Source organism: Watersipora subatra, chromosome 7, assembly GCF_963576615.1.
Source record: "Watersipora subatra chromosome 7, tzWatSuba1.1, whole genome shotgun sequence".
NCBI classification, from domain to species: domain Eukaryota; kingdom Metazoa; phylum Bryozoa; class Gymnolaemata; order Cheilostomatida; family Watersiporidae; genus Watersipora; species Watersipora subatra.
Genome location: NC_088714.1, coordinates 29,382,737 through 29,403,811, shown reverse-complemented (window position 1 = coordinate 29,403,811; position 21,075 = coordinate 29,382,737). Strand labels below are relative to the sequence as shown.

Below are 21,075 nucleotides of genomic sequence, written 5' to 3'. Positions count from 1 at the left end.
ACAACGTGTGTAGACGGAAACATACTTTGGGCCATGTCAGGCTGACTGACAACAAGAAACCTTATAGCGATCTACTCCACCACGACTAACATAAAGATAATATCAACAGCACCTGTTCGAACATGTCAAATATCCCTGAATGTCTCTACAAGCAGCGCAAATTGACATCTAATACCAGACACATTAAATAGCAAAACCTTGAATCAAACTAAAGAAATAGTATATGGGTTATCATAATAGACTGGACAAGTCCAGAGAGGAAACTGATCTTGAAATCAGCTTAGCGAACAAGAAGGCATATTACCAAGTTGTACTTATAAAAAAAGAGTGACTGTGATAAAAATTGTAGAAAAATCACCTTCAGAACTTTCAGCTCAATTTCTTCAATCTCGAAGTTCAGGTCGAGTTCGGTCATATTCGTTGCGTTCTCAATGACCTTGCCCTTACTCGATCTTTCTCCTTCCTCCAGTAATTCATCCCTCTCTTCCAAAATTACGCCCTTGCTGTCTTCAAAACTGTCCAGGCTCTATGTACATGAACAATGAATCTAGGATCAACAATTGCATACCTCTCGACAAATAGTACAGATCTAGAAAATTAGTTGAACAGTTAAAAAACTCACTGCTATACATCATTAGCTCACAAACCAATACAGATGCAAATAATTTGAGAGCGAGGAACTATAGCTATGTTAGACCTCTATGATCTGCATGTTTGAAAAAAACTTCAAACTCACTAAATTTCAGACAAAAAAGGGTTGCTTCATATGCAACCAGGTCTGCTAAGCAAGGTACCAAAGCTAATGGATATGCGGCAAACAGTAACTGTTTCCGTGTATAAGGCCAGGCTGTTCACGATTTTGTTCTTAATCTAAAATAAATTTTGTTTTCGAAGCATGCTCACTCAATTTGACTATATCCTGTTGAAACAGTCTATGTAATCGAGTTATCTACTTTTGGTCAAAGGTCAAACATACATTGTAGCCACTATCATAAGCCTCTTCGCTGCTAATGGGTAAGGCAGCATCGGGTAAAGTAATACTCAAGGCCAGTCGTATGATGTCGAGAATCCTCTCATCAGAGATGCTAAGCTGCACTTGGGGCAGCTTCCCACTGATCTTGATGCTGCAAAATAAAATTTCAAAACATTTTCGAACCTTCTGTTTATACAAAAAAACTTTGCCTTATTCACCTATTTACTGATCTAAAATGGTTGTAAAACTGGAGAGAGTTTTGTTTAGCAACTCATACTTATAAAATTAGAATGCTTTCAACAATTATGCTTCAGGGTTATACTACCTGATATAAACAGTTAAAACCAGTGCTTAAATGCCCTTAAATGCTGAAGAGCTAAATGTGTTTTTAGATATTTGCTTTTTAAAATACTCAAATCATATCTCTAATCTGTCTGAACATCCATTACATTCCTACTTCCCTAAAAAACCAAAACACCTTATACCAGTCACGAACATTTTGCCAATTTACATTAAAAAACAGTGATACGCAAAAAAGCTTTTTCTTTCAATATGTAGAGGATTTGTGTTGCCACCTTCACAAGTTCCACATGAACTTGAATGAAGAACTCAGTGTGCATTGAATTTCACGCATCTATTTGCTGAGCTTATGGTTACAGAATAAGGCATGCAACAGTTCATAAAAAATTGCAAATGGGCTCTGCTGGCTGAATCTCTGATAGAGCGTTTTATAGGTGACAGGTCTTGCCTTCCATATAGGGCCGGGTCGGTCTGAGTTGGCCAGGGTCAGTTCAAGTCATCTTGGCATGGGTTGGTCTCTCCCAAATACACCTAATATATTTTACTATTTTTTGTTTTTGGGCTCATGGTCTGATTAGATTTAAACGTCATTGACCAGTGTACATAAAACTAATATCTATGAGTCGTGTTGTAAGTCATATAGATTGGCTACTACACAACAAAGTTATTCATAGTTTTTAAAAGCTTTATTCGAGGAGATGCTCTCACAGAGATTGACATCTCAAGTTAGTAGAACCTTCCAGCAACTGCACAGATAAGAACTCATTGTCCAGAGATATATGTACGTACTTGGCTAGTCGAGGATCCTCAATCATGCACTTCTGCAAAAGGATCTTGTAGCCCATAGGTTGGATAATATGGAGAGGAGATGACTTCTTCTTACGCAACTTTGCCCAGTCACTACCTGATGAAAAATCTAACTGAACATAGAGACTTGTCTACAGATGTTAATCTAAATAAAGTAATATATGTATAACAATCAACAGAAAATCCTATCAAAGCAAACTGAGAAATTATTGACATAAATGCCTGGGACTAACAGATTACTCAAATTCTCAACCTAGAAAAAGTATCTATTTTTAAACAATGCAAGATTCATATTGAACTTAACATAGAAAACACCAAGTAAAAATTAGTATGAATTTAAACGCATCAACAAGAGTGTCTTGTGTGCTCATCGTCAGGGACTGTTCAATCAGTCTGCATGAAGGATATGTACTTCAAATATTCAATGTAACTGCTGTCATCAAACAGAATAAAAAGTAGAATAGCTAGCAAGATTCCTATGGATTACTAAGTAATGCATGTCTACTAGCAAATAATCTATGTCATTTCCACATTTATAGCAGAATTTGTTTTGCCGTTGATACAACTCAAGTTATAATTGCGAATACGGACAACAGATATATGTAAAATTTTAGCTGCACAAAACTGGCAAGGCTTCTTGCATTAAATGAAATAAAGTATAAAATGTATAAAATGTAAATATATTAAGTCTGCTATAAGGTGAATGATGAGGACAATTGAATATTAAACCAGAAAGATATAAAGTGACAAGAAAAAGAGAAGTAATTCTTCATTTGTTAAAGCCAGGGACAACACAGGATTATTGTGAATAATAAGCCCGGTCTATCAATTCTACCATGGTTTCATTAGTTAGATACAGACCTTTAGTCGCGTAAAGCATCTGAAAGTTATCAAGATGAAATGTGAAGGAGTCATACGCCTTCTCCATAACACTCTCTACAAACTGGTCATGCTGGTCCTATAAACAGAATACAAGCTGCAATGACATCTACAACTGCTAACCTCATGCCTAGAAACTACCGGAAGGGTGAATGGGAAGCTTTGCAAATTATCTGAAATGAAAATGAAAAAACTAAGGAGCGGGGAAGAATAAGCGGGTACAGTTTGCCAGATTCACACGAGTTAACCTAAACAACAAGTTATAATACGTACCGCATTCTCATCAGGTTGTAATGCTCTTCTCGCTTTCTTCATAGCCGCCTTCGCCTGCATCCAAATTGAGTTATGAGATGTTTCAGAATTATAAACGAATGGCCTCTTGCCAATGAATTATGTCAACTTTATCACATAATTACAATTTTGTGGCAACACTGTTAAGATTCTTACGAAATTTTTGAAATGAATGTACCAACAAATTGAAAGCAAGCACAAAAAGTAGAGAAACAGAAATTGTTTTAATAGCACAATGTGAAGCACTAGTGAATGAAGTTTTCTTTAATAAAACATTTGAATTTTTCTGTTAGAGAATCTCACTAAATCTGACCATACTGTATTCTAAAACATACACTGTGTATTGAATACATGCTAGAATGGTGAGCTGAAACAAGATTAAAAAGCTACTTACACTCTTACGTTAATGTATGCGACTGATCATATTCACCATGTTTACAAATTTGACAAGTCGTCTAAACTGTTCAAGCTAATGATAGATGTATGATCTTACAATACTACAATACAACCATACAATACCAACCTACAATACAACTACAATACAACTACAATACTACAATGTACAATACTAACCCTGTATTTTTTTGGAGCTTCTGGATCTTTTTCTGACAGGACTTTAAGGTTTCCAAGATCAATGAGCAACATGTTTGTTTCACCAGGTCGGTAAGTTCCTGTCTCCGGTATAAGGACATAGGAAGCTTCGACATCAACTATCACCTAAACAGGAGAACTGTTAAATTAGCAAAAATAATTTTTTTTAACACAAATGAATACACGACACGATCTTGAAAGGTTTTGCAACTTATAGGCCTTAGAGATAGCCAAAAAACACAATAGAGATAAACAGAAAGCGCAATTTACAATGAGAATGATTATGGCTTTTCTAAGAAAAACTTCCCTATGATATCCAATGGAGTCACCAAACAAACAGAAAAGTTACATGAAATCAATATTTTTTCACTCTCCAGAATATTGTTAAACCTGAATTACCTCTGTGTACTTGTGATGTTGAACGATGTCTTTAAAGCCCTCTGCTGACTGCTGTTTTAGCTGTTTGTACCGCGATGCGGCGGCTTGTGAAAGTCTACAATATTCCAGATATTATGAGTTTCCAAACTGTTTGGTGAGTACTAAAATGAATAATGGCTGCTGACCTTGGATATAGGTACAAGTAACTAAAGACTATTTTTGATGAATAAGGATACAGATAGCAATCTTTCATTATACCAAATATCGTCACTGTCATCTTACACTATCTAGCAGTACATCTTTTAACCATGTCACATTTCCCATCTTTACATCCTCACATTTTACTTATTTTACTATTTGATGAATATAGCAGAATAAAAAATCATCTGATAGTATTATCATAATAACGACATAGGCATTGCCATAGTTTTTCCATCGAGCTGAGTGAATGACACGGATAACCAAGCGTGACAAACCAACCAGACAAAGCAACGAAAATGATAAAATTAGAATAAGGATGCAATTCATTTCTCTGCTCGTTTGGGGTTTGCGTACAAACATATCCAGTGCTCGAGCCTCTCCATTGTACAAAAAATGATGTTGGCTGTATATGACTCTAATAGGCATGATTGATTGTATTATATGACAATGTCATCAATGTTCAAAACATTTGTAGACTATAAAATGTTTAAAATTTTTTAAACATTTATTCTATTTAAAAATGTCGTAGAACCTGTCCAAATGTCTTCCTAGCCTATAGAGTAGTGGCTTTCAACTTATCATTGAAAGATAAAACTATTTAGTTTACAAGCAAACGTAGACTTCAATTATTGTTCATCATCAGACCTTTTTAAGGATAGCCACCAGGATTATGTTAACTTACCACATACCCTCATATAAGCCCATCCCACATATAAGCCAACCCTATAAAAACAGCCCTGAAATCAGGGAACTTATAAGAACTTTATAATTCAGGATGACTAATTCAAACATGAAGCTGGAATACTTCATAAATTAAGGAATTAATGGACTAGAAATACAAGACAGCAAATTTGGCTAAAATATACCTGTGTGGTTAGCTATTTCATAGGATCAGAACTACCATATACCGCAATTAAGCTGACCGTATAAAACAGCCTTGAAATCGGGGAATTTATAAAAAGTTGCATATAAGCTGACCCTATAAATCGTAACACACCATACGGACATACAGACTTAACAAAGCAAAAAGTCGCAGAAATGGAGCGAGTTTTATAGGCTTAGTACAAAATTTTTCTGATTGGTGAGTTGTTGTATAATTAGCGTATCGTGTCTCTGCTTAATCGAAAGAAAACAATCATCTGTTTGAGTTGAGTCAATGGAAAACATGTTTGCATCACACGCTGAGTTTAGTTTCACTTTACAAAGACACTCTTTTATAGCTATTTTTATTCATGATGATCAGACACATTACCGCTATGTAGGTTTTATAAATTGTAGACCAATGGGCTTCCGATGATTATCTACCGGACGATAATAGTAATGACAATGAGTATTTATTTTTAACAGTAATAATAATAATGCTGTAAGTTATAGTAATAGTGGTAACTCGTCTGACTCGGAACATGTCAACCATGATATTATGTAGAGGACAAAAACACGTCAGAACTCATTCTGCAACACATTTGCGGCCCTTTTATGGCATCAGAAAACGTAAATGGTCAAATTTCATGACAACTTACACCTGCCAATGTCAAATATTTAGTTTTACCAAATATTTAATTGTTTCAGCGAAAAGTCTAATATTGCTCTCAACTACTCCAAATTTGTTTGCTGCTCCAACATCGCTTGCTTTCTTTGCAGCCTCTACTACTTCAAGGTTAAAATAAGCAGTGTAAGACATTCATTTTCTTTTATGGGTAAATTCAGACACTTCTTCGGTAAAATGTTTTTAATTGTACTAGTGATACTATTAATGCCATTGCATGCAACGCGCGTAAAATGCAAGCAATCATGTGTATGACCAACCACAGACTGTTATAGCCGTCATAGCACACCATCATCAAACAAGACCCGCTTTGGGTGGGTGTGCATACTCTTAACTTGAGAGCAAAAGCTGGATAAAAAAGGCTAAATTTACCGATTCCATTAAATTTGTTCTTCAATAAATTTTCACATACAAGTGTTTTTCAAGTGCAGGCGATCGCCACTGTATAAAACAAACTGTAAAAGCCTATCAGCCGCATGCTTAACATGGTACGAGTTCTAGTTGTTGAAATTAAGTTAACATAATGTCATTTCGTTTGCTTTTCAATCAGAGTTACTGGTGTATAAGCGATACTCCTTATATCGGTAATTTTTTGCCTCTAAAATTGGCTTATATACAGGGATATATGGTAGCTCATGTTAAAAACTAGGTTAACATATAGGTGTTCCAGATTTCCTATGCATAACCCTGTCAGCTATATTCAAAAGATCTGGCATTGATTGGAGTATACATAAGCTTGGTGGTAACGAGTTATTTAGTTAGTAGGTGTATAGTAATAAATATAACTAATATACTGTAGAGTAACAAAAGTGGTTGTTCCAAGTACATACAAAACATAGCGCAGTGGCGATTTAAAAACTGGCGTTTTATATGAAGCAAAATGTGTTATCTATTGCCATATTACTGGTTTAATACAGACAGTAAGCAAAAATAAAACATTTTGAAAGCTTGATATTACCAAAGAATTATTATTGAAAGATCACACTGAATAACTGACACAAGTTTTAACAAGACTACTAGAAAGTTCACTTGAAGTTGGGAGCTGTTAAACTTACTGCTTTAGCTTGACATGCTCTGGAGGCTTGAAGAAGGTCACGACATGGTTGATAGTCATCTAAAAGATATGTTGGCTAAGAACCTATGGTTATTGTTACAAATGTGGGCCACTTTTTAGCAAACCCAAAGTTGTCCTATCTATTGCATTGTCAATGTTCGGCAAGCCGTGTAACATAGATTTGACAGTAACCTGTTTTGTGTTGAGATTAGAAGATGAAAGAAAACCATATAGAATAGTTAGCTTCAAACTAAATTTCAGATTAGACTCTTAAATCAATACGTTAATCAAGACAATCGCTAATTAACAAAATAATTTCAAATACGAAACTAAAATTGATATTCAGTAAGCAGCACTATCCAAACAACTACATACAAATTATATGCAATGTTTGGCTCAAACTGAATGGTTTAAAACAAGTAAAACACAAAACAAATATAGCTTACAGCATCATATACTATTTCTGTAGCTCGAGCAGTCAGACAAATTCTCTGGTCACATGATTTGTCAGGTGGCTTCAGTTCAAACTCGAGATCAAGAAGGTCTGTACCCTCTTGGGTGAGCGACTTTACTATCATCGGTTTGATAGAATCATGAGCAAGTCCTTGGATACCAAAGGAGCCCATCTTTGCTTTTACACTAGCAACAAATTTTATAACATACAAACATAAAAAACCCAAGCATTTGCTTAAATACACCATTCTTTATCATTGAAAGCGATCAAATAGGAATGTCTATAACCTTGCCAAATATGAGCTTAACAGTATGATAGTGAGAAGCAAGTAAAACTACTTCAGTATGAGATAGAAAAATGAACTAACAGCAAAACTAGAGCTTGTGATTTAACAACAGCTATGAAAGGAAATCATTAAGCAACAGCACAAACAGCGAGAGATTAACCGTTAAACAACAACTTGAGGTTCTGAGAACTATGACTACACTTTCTCAACTATCAATTTTATAAGTGTTAACTCTATGAAGTATCGATTATGTAAGTATTAACTCTGTGAACTTCAAATTTTATAAGCATTAACTTTATGAACAATCAATTCAATAAATTTTAACTCTATGAGCCATCAATTATATAAGCATCAATTCTATGAACTATCAATTACATATATGTATTAACTATATGAATTATCAGTTCAATAAATATGTAGTAACTTTGAATTATCAGTTCTATAAATATTAACTTTATGAACTATCAATTCTATAAGTAATAACTCTTTGAACTATCAATTCTATTAGTGTTTAGTTAAACAATAGTATGTATCCAGTTAAAACATTCATTTAATAGTTGAAGCTGCATAAGCTCATAGACTATTCAGTTGTATTTAATTTGCAACTTTCTTGAATCTATATTTCAAAAACCCATCTCTTCATAAAACTTGCTTAAACAATGTCTTTCTGTTTACATACGCTGCACTTCATCAGAATAATTTGTTGCGTATTGAAGTACAAATCATAAATTGAAACTTGTTTCATTAAGGTACTAGGTGTAGGACAAGTTACACGAAAAGGAGACAGAAAGACTGACAACAGCAAACAAAGCAGCACATTGCTAAATACAACTGCTCTTAATAATAATATCAATATTACCAGTAGAATCTCCTTTTTCTATACATAAGATAAAACTCAGGTAGTGCGTATAGAAAAATAATGAATATATATCAGAAAAGTCTTCAAACCAACTAGGGAATTAAGTTCTGCTTGTGCAAGTGGCATTTGTATGTGATACATCCAGGTTCATTACAAATGTTATATACATATGTTTAATGTCCCAATGCAGTAATAAAGAATCGACAGAAAGTTTCTCCTAAGCATAAACACACTGTATAAACAATTTACTGAAGCCGTATGCCACGCTGGCCAACTGTTATAAAGTTCACTGCTGCAAAGTCAAAGAATGAAACAAGTTATATGTGAAATGCATGTGTATGTCTGAAAACTGGATTTCAACACAAAAGTAAATACTGCCTCACTATGACACCCTTGAAATACAGAAGAAGTTGTTTAAGAAGTTCAACTGATATAATAATCCCAACGAGCACGAAAATTACCTAAACATGTATATATATAATATTACGTGTGTTTCAGTGTCCACCAAAGCATGCTCTATGCCAGGGATGGCCAAATGATTTTGGTCATGACCCGCTACGGCCGAATCTGATAAACTAAAGACCCACAACGAGCTGAAAATGTGCATTTTTTTTGCCATATATAAACACGCAATTATTTGTGTACATCTCACAACAAAGTGACAAATACGATTTAAAAAAATATTGTTTATATACATAATTTGACTAAAAGTCACTGAATGAATGTGTTGTAATAAATATGTCTGATGTCAGTGAGAAAAATTATGAGTGAGCTTTGACTTCACAATATAATCAAAACGCAGTTTCCTGCCACTTACAGCGACTCTTAAAATTCATGAAGAAGAGTATTTGTGAGCCATGTTCTTCGATTGTTTTTTATAAAATTCATTGCTGAAAACAATAAATTTACAAAAATTCCAAGAAAAGTATACAAAAGCACTTTTTAAATTAAATTTTTCTAATTTTTTAAATATTAAAAATACATAAAAAATATTTTTTGACAGCCAACTTGAAAGATCCACAAAAAAATTACAGAGATCCACATTCGGATCTAGATCCACCATTTGGCCATGGCTGCTCTATGCTTTATGACAACTATTCTGATTGGTAATAGAAAATCGTTAGACTGTTAACGGTATCACCTTGTGGAGAGTATATCAAGTTGGATGTCAGTAAACCCCATAGCATTGAACACCTAAACTAGACCATATGCTAAGTAACAAACAAAGGGTTAGCTCACTGTTCACTCTCATCATCAGTTCTACTCAACCCTGTGCTATATTGTGATCAGTGTAACCATAAACAACCACCTGCCATCTAATATCTTGGAGGCAAACTTACTTCATGTTTCCAGATGAGGGTTTCTGAAGAAGATCAGCCATAACGTTAGACACTTCCATGCTTATTAACTTGCAAGTCTTTTTCTCGATGACATCGAGGAGGGTGAGTGAGAGGGAATGCAGTTCAAAACGCATCTGATAAGCTGTATACTGCAATGTTTAGAGTATGACTGCATGAGTTGAGTGAAATGACTTGAGAACAGCAAAACAATCTGCTACCTCTACATGTATGAGTGAAAAAGATCTACATAGAAAAAGGCAGTTTTACACACAAATTCGTTTATAGTGTCATGTACAGTAAAAACTATAAAACGTGCCAGTTACATGTATTACTGTTTTATAACATATCCAAGATTGTAGTGAAGTTGCCAAGCAATTTTACAATAAAAGTTTTACGTACTGTAAAAAATAGCAGAAGTGCCAGTTATTGCTGTTTTATAACATATCAACATATCAGTTTTATAACATAAATGAAACCATTGTAACAGGAAAACATTGAACTAAAAATAAATCAATATCTAATACCTCATTTCTAAAGTTGTGAAGTAGAAGAGACAAATAGAACTCGAAAATGCTACACAGAATCTAAACACGTCTTCCTGCCTTTGATGAAATGCAACACAAATTATAGCCTGTAGGGTATACTTACAACAAAAATGCAAAGAAAGTTGCTTACTTTTTAGATAAGCAAAAATGATAAGTGCAAATGTTGAATATAGTGCACCCTCGAAGACCAATGTTGAATATAATGCACTTTCAAAGAAAACTGTTGAATATAGTGCACTTTCAAAGAAAACTGTTGAATATAGTGCACCTTCAAAGACAAATGTTGAATATAGTGCACCCTCAAAGAAAACTGTTGAATATAGTGCACCTTCAAAGAAAACTGTTGTATATAGTGCAGCTTCAAAGACAAATGTTGTAGATAGTGCACATTCAAAAACAAATGTTTAATATAGTGCAAATTCAAAGACAAATGTTGAATATAGTGCACCCTCGAAGACCAATGTTGAATATAATGCACCTTCAAAGAAAACTGTTGAATATTGTCCACATTCAAAGACACGTGTAGAATATAGTGTACATTCAAAGACAAATGTTGAATATAGTGCACATTCAAAGACACGTGTTGAATATAGTGCACATTTAAAGACAAATGATGAATATAGTGCACATTCAAAGACAGATGTTGAATATGGTGCACATTCAAAGACAAATGTTGAATATAATGCACATTCAAAGACAAATGTTGAATATAGTGCACATTCAAAGACAAATGTTGAATATAGTGCACCTTCAAAGACAAATGTTGAATAAAGTGCACATTCAAAGACAAATGTTGAATATAGTGCACATTCAAAGACAAATGTTGAATATAGTGCACATTCAAAGACAAATGTTGAATATAGTGCACATTCAAAGACAAATGTTGAATAAAGTGCACATTCAAAAACAAATGTTGAATATAGTGCACATTCAAAGACACGTGTTGAATATGGTGCACCTTCAAAGACAAATGTTGAATATGGTGCACATTCAAAGACAAATGTTGAATATAGTGCACATTCAAAGACAAGTGTTGAATATAGTGCACATTCAAAGACACGTGTTGAATATGGTGCACCTTCAAAGACAAATGTTGAATATGGTGCACATTCAAAGACAAATGTTGAATATAGTGCACATTCAAAGACAAGTGTTGAATATAGTGCACATTCAAAGACAAATGTTGAATATAGTGCACCTTTGAAGAAAAATGTTGATTAAAGTGCTCTGCATTGAGAGAATGCTAAAATGATAGGTTTCATAATATAACTGAAAGAGCCGAAACAAGATAGAAATCTAAGTGTGTGAGCACCTACATCAGGAGGAAGGGCTTGAGCTGTGTCTCCTGACTCTTCATATCCGATAGCTTTGTACAACTTATCATACTCCTCCTTTGTCATCACATCGTTAATCTTGTCCTTGATGCCTGGTAACAAAGAATAGGAGACATCAACAACTCATAATACTACCAAGAACTATTCTAATACTTGGTTTAAAAAAAGCAAACATTCAAATGAAACATTGAAAACTGTCATACTTAACAACAATACCACTATCTAACGTTTATCTTATTTTGAGGAAAAATACAGTTATATCTTTTGCTTAAAAATTGCAAAAAAATGAAACAGTTTTGTTCAAATTTTGATGACTCATATAGTTAGCTAAGCATTTCAGAGAATGTGTGAACCAATAACTTGCTCTAAACTCATGAATTTATATTTAGTTTTACCGAGTTCCTTTTCTTTTGATAACCTATCTATATTATTAAATCCTACTTTGATTTTAGATGAATATCTACTGTCGCTGAATAGTTTAAATTTTAGATGAATATCTGCCGTCACTGAATACTTTAGATCTTAGATGATTATCTACTGTCACTGAATACTGTAGATTTTAAATGAATGTGTGCTGTCACTGAATACTTTAGATTTTAGCTTTGCTGACTCAAACCTTCGTTTTGAATTTCCTATGACTAACATTACTACTAATATGTTTTTAAAAGTATAACTATTAACATATATTCAAACAAATAGTTCCTAACAACAAAACAGAAAATAGCTTACAAACAAAGAAAATGTTATAAAACGGGTACAAAAATTAAAGCATATTGTACTTTGCAAACAATGAAATTTAAAACTTATAATCCTTGGGCATGAATATCGTGGCTTTCCTGTGGTAGCTGCTTGTAACCATGTGGTTGCATCGTTATACACACATGCACGAGTACACGTACACACATACATGTAGGCACGCACATGAACACACATAAACGCTGTGTTTTTACATTTTTGACCAATTTCATTCAGACGTCACACATATGCTCTGTGCCTTTCACCAGGTCATTAAATAATTTGGTTTCAAAACTCCGTCTAGTTCCTGACTATCTGATTAAAAAAGAGAGAAATCGTGGCATCACCAGGATTATCACTTTGATTACTGGCATCACCAGGATTATCACTAGGCTTACTGGCATCACCAGGATAATCACTAGGCTTACTGTCAGCACTAAGCATATATATTGATTGATAAACCTTTTTCCTCCGATTTAGATGCCTTGCTTTTGAAAAAGCTGAAAAGGCTGCTCTTGCTCTTGACCTTCTGAGCCCTTGCAACCTCCATCTCTGCTTGGCTACGCATTAACACGATAGAGAACACATCCAGCTCCTTCTCACATTGCTACGGAAACAAAATGTACACGTTAGAGAAAATATATACTTTTAAAAAAGTGTATCTTATCATCAGATCATTATACCTGCAAAGACTTGACTCAATTAGATTTAGCACACTCCATCCATTTAAATACTTACTAATTTTAATATTAGGTCATAAATTTCTAGTTAACCAAATCGGGCAATTAAAGCCTAGCACTTTTAGTTTCTCATTGCTGGTGAAGTGATTTCCGGTGCAGTGATTTGACCTGGAATCTGCTATGTATAAACAATACTTTCACTGAGAACAGTGACTGGTGGGTTAATATCTCTTTTATACAGCAGCTATGATATGGTTAGTAGAAATAGTGTAATGGTTGCCTGCGATGGGCTCAGTGAATGTAAGTAGACAATGCAAAGGCGCATGCAATACCAATCCAAATCTGGTTTCACAAATTGGAATATGACATTTTAATCATCAACATAAACAATCCATGCATCACTCATTGTACCTGAGTAAGCATTTTAACATTTAGTCTACCCTAGGACACTTATATTTCGCTAGTATTTAGTTTCATGAGTAGCATACAGAGTAAAATTTCGCTGCAACTTAATTTCGCAGCTCTGATGAGTGCGAAAATATAGTGATGTGAAAATAAATGCAGTGGAACAAACATAATTAGATTCCTAAAGTTCAGTTCACCGATAAGAAAAAAAATTCAATTTGGGACTAGTTTGTAATTGTGAACCGCAGGTAGAATGGAGTGGACGAGATCGATAATGCAATTTGATCGCTTGCTGCCATTTGTTTATTGGACTATCAATGAACAAAGCTATTTAAATTTGCGTTTTCGCTTGTTCGTTATGATAGTTTAGTTTCGCACATGACATTTTTGCGGGAGGATGACTCCGTGAAAATGCGAAAGTTAGATGAGGCGAATACCCTAGGACGCTTATGTATTCACCTCATCTAACTTTCGCGTTTTCGCGGAGTCACCCTTTCGCGAAAATTTCATGTGCAAAACTAAACTATCATAACGAACGAGCGAAAACGCGAAATTAAATAGCTTTGTTCATTGAGAGTCAGGCCCGTATTAATTGGTTGCAAGATGGGGCGGCTAATGTTAGGTTACTAGTTATGAACACCTAAGGTGTGGAGGGGGTGGTGTACGCCCCCAACAGGTTTCTCTCATGTAGGGCCTTAGCCAGGTCTCTCGTGTGAAGTTTTAAAAATTTTTATCAGAAAGTATCAACATTTTTCTATTTTTTGAGATTGTTTTGTTTTAAGTGATGTGAATGACTAGACATTTTAAAATTAAAATAGGCAAAACTTGACTGCAGTTAAAACGCTCAGAAAAAATACATCTTTTTCTTTTGAACGTTTTAACAAAGATCAATTTTGCGGATTTTATTTTAAGTTCATTCGGAGGTGTAACGCTTTTGATGGGGCATGGCCAAGCGGGTGTTTGGTAAAACTTGATCTTTTGTAAACCTTTATAAAAGTCGTTAACAAGAATATTTTGCCGCTGATGATGATAATAATGACGCCTAATAACTACTAAAAGTTGACATTTGTCTCTAAGGCTTGGAATGAAGTGATATTCTACAGCGATAAAAACCGTGTCCATGGCCGTTGGGCAAATAACTTTTGGAATAAATGATGTTGAAGCCGAGTTACCTGAAGCAATTTATCATTGCGTTGGAACTGACCAAACAAATCCGTTCGAGTTAACCTTGTGTTTGAGATGAAATGTTACATCTTATCCGAGGGCGAGTTATCCGAGTTTGACTGTACTTAGCCATGAAAAATTCCCAAAAAGTTGGGGCGGCTCAGCCAGCCAGCCACCCCAGGGAATACAGGCCTGTTGATAGTCCAAGAAACAAATGGCAGCAAGCGATCAAATTGCATTATCGACCTTGCCCACACCATTCTACCTGAGGTTCACAATTACAAACTAGTCGCAAATTGAAACTTTTTTTGTCGGTGAACTGAACCTGAGGAATCTAATTATGTTTGTTCCACTGCATTTATTTTCACATCACTATATTTTCGCACTCATCAGAGCTGCGAAATTAAGTTGCTGCGAAAGTTTACTCTGTATGCTACTCACGAAACTAAATACTAGCGAAATATAAGTGTCCTAGGGTATTCACCTTAAATGACAAAGGAAGTCTTAAAATAAGACATTGAATAACAGAAAATCTTTAGAAAATACTGGATATCATACCATTTACGCGTATGTAAGAGCCAATCAAAACACCTAAAGATTTAGCCATTGTGAACAGATAGAACGAATGTCTTTGATTATAAAATAATTATTCGGAATGTCTCAAATGCAACTGTTGCCTGTAACAGAGAGTAAAATCCAAGCGAAATCTGTTTCTACTCATTCGGTGCTCAACTACTAATCTCGTCGATCAAACAAGTTTTCACCTTCAACCAACACTCTGAAAGAATTAGGAAAGACCTAAATCACTGTTTTCTGAGACCAACTAGAAATAATAATGATACGTGGCTATGTTGCCTGGTGCAGAACCGATTTGCAAAGCGTTAAGCTAGGCTAGCAAACAAGAATTTAACACTTTGGCTGTGATGACCACGTGATTCACAAGGAGCTCCACTGCAAAACCTTTTTACCACAGAAGACATTGCATTGTCCAGGTGAATTATTTATGCATTAAAATGGCTACAGGATTGCAAACCATGCGGCAATTTCAAACCATACAGCAATAACATTCATTTATATCTATTTGTCAGTTTAATTTATCGCTATAAAAACCTAATAGTAAACAAGAAATATAGTTGTACGACATGTTCACCTATGACTTGTTAACTGCACTAAATATAGTTGAACGACCTGTTCCCCTATGACTTGTTAACTGCACTAAATATAGTTGAACGACATGTTCACCTATGACTTGTTAACTGCACTAAATAAAGTTGAACGACATGTTCACCTATGACTTGTTAACTGCACTAAATATAGTTGAACGACATGTTCACCTATGACTTGTTAACTGCACTAAATATAGTTGAACGACATGTTCACCTATGACTTGTTAACTGCACTAAATATAGTTGAACGACGTGTTCACCTATGACTTGTTAACTGCACTAAATAAAGTTGAAGGACATGTTCACCTATGACTTGTTAACTGCACTAAATATAGTTGAAGGACATGTTCACCTATGACTTGTTAACTGCACTAAATATAGTTGAACGACATGTTCACCTATGACTTGTTAACTGCACTAAATATAGTTGAAGGACATGTTCACCTATGACTTGTTAACTGCACTAAATATAGTTGAACGACATGTTCACCTATGACTTGTTAACTGCACTAAATATAGTTGAACGACATGTTCACCTATGACTTGTTAACTGCACTAAATATAGTTGAATGACATGTTCACCTATGACTTGTTAACTGCACTAAATAAAGTTGAATGACATGTTCACCTATGACTTGTTAACTGCACTAAATATAGTTGAACGACATGTTCACCTATGACTTGTTAACTGCACTAAATATAGTTGAATGACATGTTCACCTATGACTTGTTAACTGCACTAAATATAGTTGAACGACATGTTCACCTATGACTTGTTAACTGCACTAAATATAGTTGAATGACATGTTCACCTATGACTTGTTAACTGCACTAAATAAAGTTGAATGACATGTTCACCTATGACTTGTTAACTGCACTAAATATAGTTGAACGACATGTTCACCTATGACTTGTTAACTGCACTAAATATAGTTGAACGACATGTTCACCTATGACTTGTTAACTGCACTAAATACGAAAAACGGTTTTAAATATTAAAGAAATAGTTTAGAAACAATAAAGTCACCAATAGAAGCACTTTGAAAAAGGCTGACATAATTTACAGCCTTCCTAACATCTATGAGTGTAGTTACTACAAAACTAACTAAACAAACTTTTCTAATGAACTGGAGTTTTTTAAACTTTTAATTATCACTTCAAGGTCAATTATAACTCAAAATGTGACTTTCAACAGCAAAACCTTTTTATTACGGTTAGGTATATGTAATCTTTTTGTTACGGCTGATGACAAAAATAGCTGATAAGGCTTTATTTCACTAAAGACTGTAAAAATTGAAACTAATCTGAGCCAAACTATAAAAAATTTGCAGCAATAACTGATATATTATCTAATAGTATATTTTAAAGATTTGCAGCAGTAATTGATATATTATCTAAGATTCCATGCTAAAATTTTTGATAGATATTTATCAATGAACCCAGGGTGATTCTGAGCTATACGGCAGAGAGCGTATAGAATCTGATGGGCACAAAAAAGCCAAAACAGCAGCCAAAGTGTTAAAAGCAACCAAAGAGGTAACAGGTGACACTGTACCATAACAACTTCCTCAGTTTTTGCAATATTAGGATCTGTCCAGTAGTATGACTGCAACACATCATATAAAGCTCTAACGACACAGGCTGTTATCGATACAACACATAAGCAGTATTAAACCTACCAGCAGTAAAATGGTTTTATTACCAACCACAAATGAGCTGAGTTTTTGTACGGCCATAGTAGTGGCAACCATCCTAATCATAGCATAATGGGAGTGATAATAATGGCGACTGTGGTAATCACGATAGTAGCAGAATTAACTGCAGTAATAGCCTTAGTGGTGTTAGGGAAGCAATGTTAATAATACTAATAGTAGTGGGTAGGGGCAGTGATAGCGGGACAGTAGTAACAGTAGTAGTAGTAGTAACAGTAGGAAGTGATGTAAGCACATTTATAGTAAAAGTATTATGTAGTAGTTGTGATAAAATTGTTTTCAAGCTTTTGGGGTGAAAGTCATGAAGTTCATTTCCGGTGGTCCTAAAACTATATTAGACAGCACACGTCTATAAATTACCCAAAACGGTATAAAATAATCGAGAAAAATTAAAACAAGTCACACTTTCAGGATACTATGTACAGCGACTAACAGAAACTATAAGTTGAAGATCAAACAAGGAAAAGCTGTAAGGAAGGATATTGTACAAATACAGTTATTTAAATTTTACTTTGAAAATTTTTCTAGTTTATGGTCCTAAATAACACTTTGACCATGCAGTTACTCAAATTTTCATAGATTGTATTTTTAAATAAAAACTAATACTAACACTTTGACGTGTTACAGCGCAGCATGTAGTTCAACCAATTTGAATACTACTTTTCATTTTTATTACGATAACACAACAATTGATAACTACCAAACTAAATATAGGATTGTTAAGCTATTAACAAAACTCTTTAAAAAACCAAACACTCCAACTGAACTGGATCTAGCTTACTTCAATCACTTTTTGAACTTCACTCTGTTTCTTCGCTGACTCTAATTTCTTTTTATAGGCCTCCTTGTAGATCTTCATCAGCTCTCTGTGTCGTTTCATGTGCAGCCATGACCACATTCTCTTTCGCCTCTTTACATCTTCTTCCAGCACACATTTGTACGCGTACATCCACCTGCAGAACATGCCAACTATTACCAGCGATACTACGAGCTGTGCTAACTATTACCAGCGTTACTACCAGCTGAGCTAAAACAAGTATACTCATGTGGTGTGAGAAAATCTATAATAAAGAATCACTAATTCAGTCATATATAATTGCCGACTAATGCAGGTTTTCGTAGAATTTCACAAAGATTGTTTGTACGTGTATAGTAAAAACAGAACCACTACAACATGCAATCATGTGTAACGTCATCTACACTTTCAGGTGATGGGCATGTGAGTTAGTATTCGCCCAAAGTGAAATAAAGCAGCAACTAAAATTAACATATAATAAAATAAACCTTAAAACTTTTTACAACATATAACATAGGTGATCTTCCTTTCTGGGTCTCTATTTACATTTCGACAACAATATTGATAAATAAAATGCGAAAATTCTTGGTCTTGTATGACATTAAACATGTACAGTAAAACCCACAAGTCAACTGATCAAGGTGAACTTTATGATCTAAATTACAGAAATTACCAATAACAAAGAGGGTCTAGAATCATTTACCAGATTCATTTATTAGTCTACTAGTTACTAGATATTCCAACTCGAGTCTTTGGCTGAGACAAAATATAAAGCCATGAACCTTAATTTTTCAAGTTATCTTACCGTTTTCGTCTATTTATCGCAAAAAATGCATAAAAATACAGCTTTACGTACATTTGCTTAACAGTTGGTTTCGGCGGCAGATATTGACGATACTTCCTGTACTTGTCGGCTAGAACCATTCTCTCAAAGGATTCTAGCATTTCCATAACATCATAGTACTGAGTTTTGGATACCTGCAATCCTATCTCCTGCAGAACTAAACCCATTTTTAGTTGTGGGTTTTTGAAACCTGATCTCTCAGGATGAGTGTCGAGCACCATGTTGATAGTGCAGTTGATCGGTCTGATCACTAAAATTGAGTGAAACAGGTCATTTTCCAAATTTATATTTTATGCTTTGCCTTAGCTACATATATAGGAATGCATTAACTAATTTGAGCTAAAACATTGTTCATAGAGCAATGCTACTGAAATACATGCGATAAAAGGCTACATTTATAGCAATCGGATGTCTAGATTGTACAAAAGAAACTTCACTTCATTTTTACTAATTTCGGAATTAGGAGACGTGAACTGCAAAATAATTAAACAAGTGAAATAAATAATTAACGTAAATGGACTAAATGGGCGATAAAAAATATTTCAAGCAACTTGAACACTGCTGAACCTTTTGAGGTAGCTTTGACACCTATGATCAAGTAAGCTAAGACAGTAATAGCAATTGATACTACAGTAATAGCAAACTAAGTATTTCCAATTGCCAATGTTCAAGACTCTTATCAATAATACTAATCCATTCTATTCTGTATGACAACAAACAAACAAACCTACGAGTGGCTATTTCCTGCCATTTCTACAGACTCCCAATCTCACATTAAAAATCCTAGTTCATTCTCTAATTCAATGTTTTTATAAAAAAAGTGGATAGGTTCGGCACAATCATTGTAGAACAGACTATGGAAAAGTTTGTAAATTTATTCATGTGAGACTAAAACTCTGTACATACAAATCTGCTCATTGGTAGTATACGACAATAGGCCATACAGCTTTGGTAGTATACGACAATATGCCATACAGGCCATACAGCTTTGCCATTTGTTCAAGTATTTTTAGGAGTGCATATACTTTTTGCTTCGCTTGCAGCATTATATGTGTTTTGTTCAATCAGCCTACCGATAACTTGACCACTAAGCCTACATGACCTACACTAAGCCTACAGGGAATATTTCAATCTAGAACAGCCTTAGCTTTTATAATTAATGATAAAAATAATTTACAATGATTTATTTAGCCTTAACTAAACGGCTACGCGCATGATCCATGAATTACAAGCAGTGAGCATTGATGAAGATGGTAAAAACTACTTGTAAAACTTAGATGAGTGACACGCCATTAGTAGTTAGTAACACAGCCCTTTATTGCTAACAAGTAGATACTACAGCCCTACACATGGCAGTAATGTGAAAGCAAAAGAACTTCCTTGTCGCCTAAGAACATTGTCATCTAAAAAATTTCCTTGTCACAGACAAACGCTGAGAAGTTTGGCATAATGTACGCAGGTGTAAACGCATCTGTAAACAAGTCGCAGTCACTGACACAAAGTGCGGAGAGAACCAAACTAAACCTACCAAACTGATTCTCCTTAACTCGTCGGCTGCTTGTAGCAATCTTGTCTTTCATGACGAGATAGATACTTTCCTTAGCGCCCTTTACGTACGAACTGGTGTTGCTGTTCCAGTAGAGGGCGAGATTGTTCAACTGAGCTGTCTAAATAAGATGGCATACCAACTATATGTAACGATAATAGTCGACAGACACTAGCGACCAAATAAGTA

General features: G+C 34.6%; 1 protein-coding gene across 1 annotated transcript in view; it reads right to left on the bottom strand.

Annotated features, from left to right (window-relative positions):
* LOC137399435 (intermembrane lipid transfer protein VPS13A-like) overlaps positions 1 to 20,991 on the bottom strand; it is a 102,578-nt gene extending 81,587 nt beyond the window's left edge. Inside the window, exons 1-15 of the mRNA XM_068085540.1 lie at positions 20,869 to 20,991; positions 19,353 to 19,590; positions 18,482 to 18,653; positions 13,036 to 13,180; positions 11,821 to 11,930; positions 9,960 to 10,108; positions 7,467 to 7,659; positions 7,022 to 7,080; positions 4,241 to 4,334; positions 3,824 to 3,967; positions 3,233 to 3,286; positions 2,942 to 3,038; positions 2,063 to 2,177; positions 977 to 1,124; positions 359 to 526 (exon numbers count right to left, since the gene is read on the bottom strand). Of these exons, the coding sequence (XP_067941641.1) occupies positions 359 to 526; positions 977 to 1,124; positions 2,063 to 2,177; positions 2,942 to 3,038; positions 3,233 to 3,286; positions 3,824 to 3,967; positions 4,241 to 4,334; positions 7,022 to 7,080; positions 7,467 to 7,659; positions 9,960 to 10,108; positions 11,821 to 11,930; positions 13,036 to 13,180; positions 18,482 to 18,653; positions 19,353 to 19,590; positions 20,869 to 20,920 (1,938 nt within the window). The 5' untranslated portion in view covers positions 20,921 to 20,991. The remainder of the gene's footprint in view (positions 1 to 358; positions 527 to 976; positions 1,125 to 2,062; positions 2,178 to 2,941; positions 3,039 to 3,232; positions 3,287 to 3,823; positions 3,968 to 4,240; positions 4,335 to 7,021; positions 7,081 to 7,466; positions 7,660 to 9,959; positions 10,109 to 11,820; positions 11,931 to 13,035; positions 13,181 to 18,481; positions 18,654 to 19,352; positions 19,591 to 20,868) is intronic.
* Between the last annotated feature and the right edge of the window lie 84 nt (positions 20,992 to 21,075).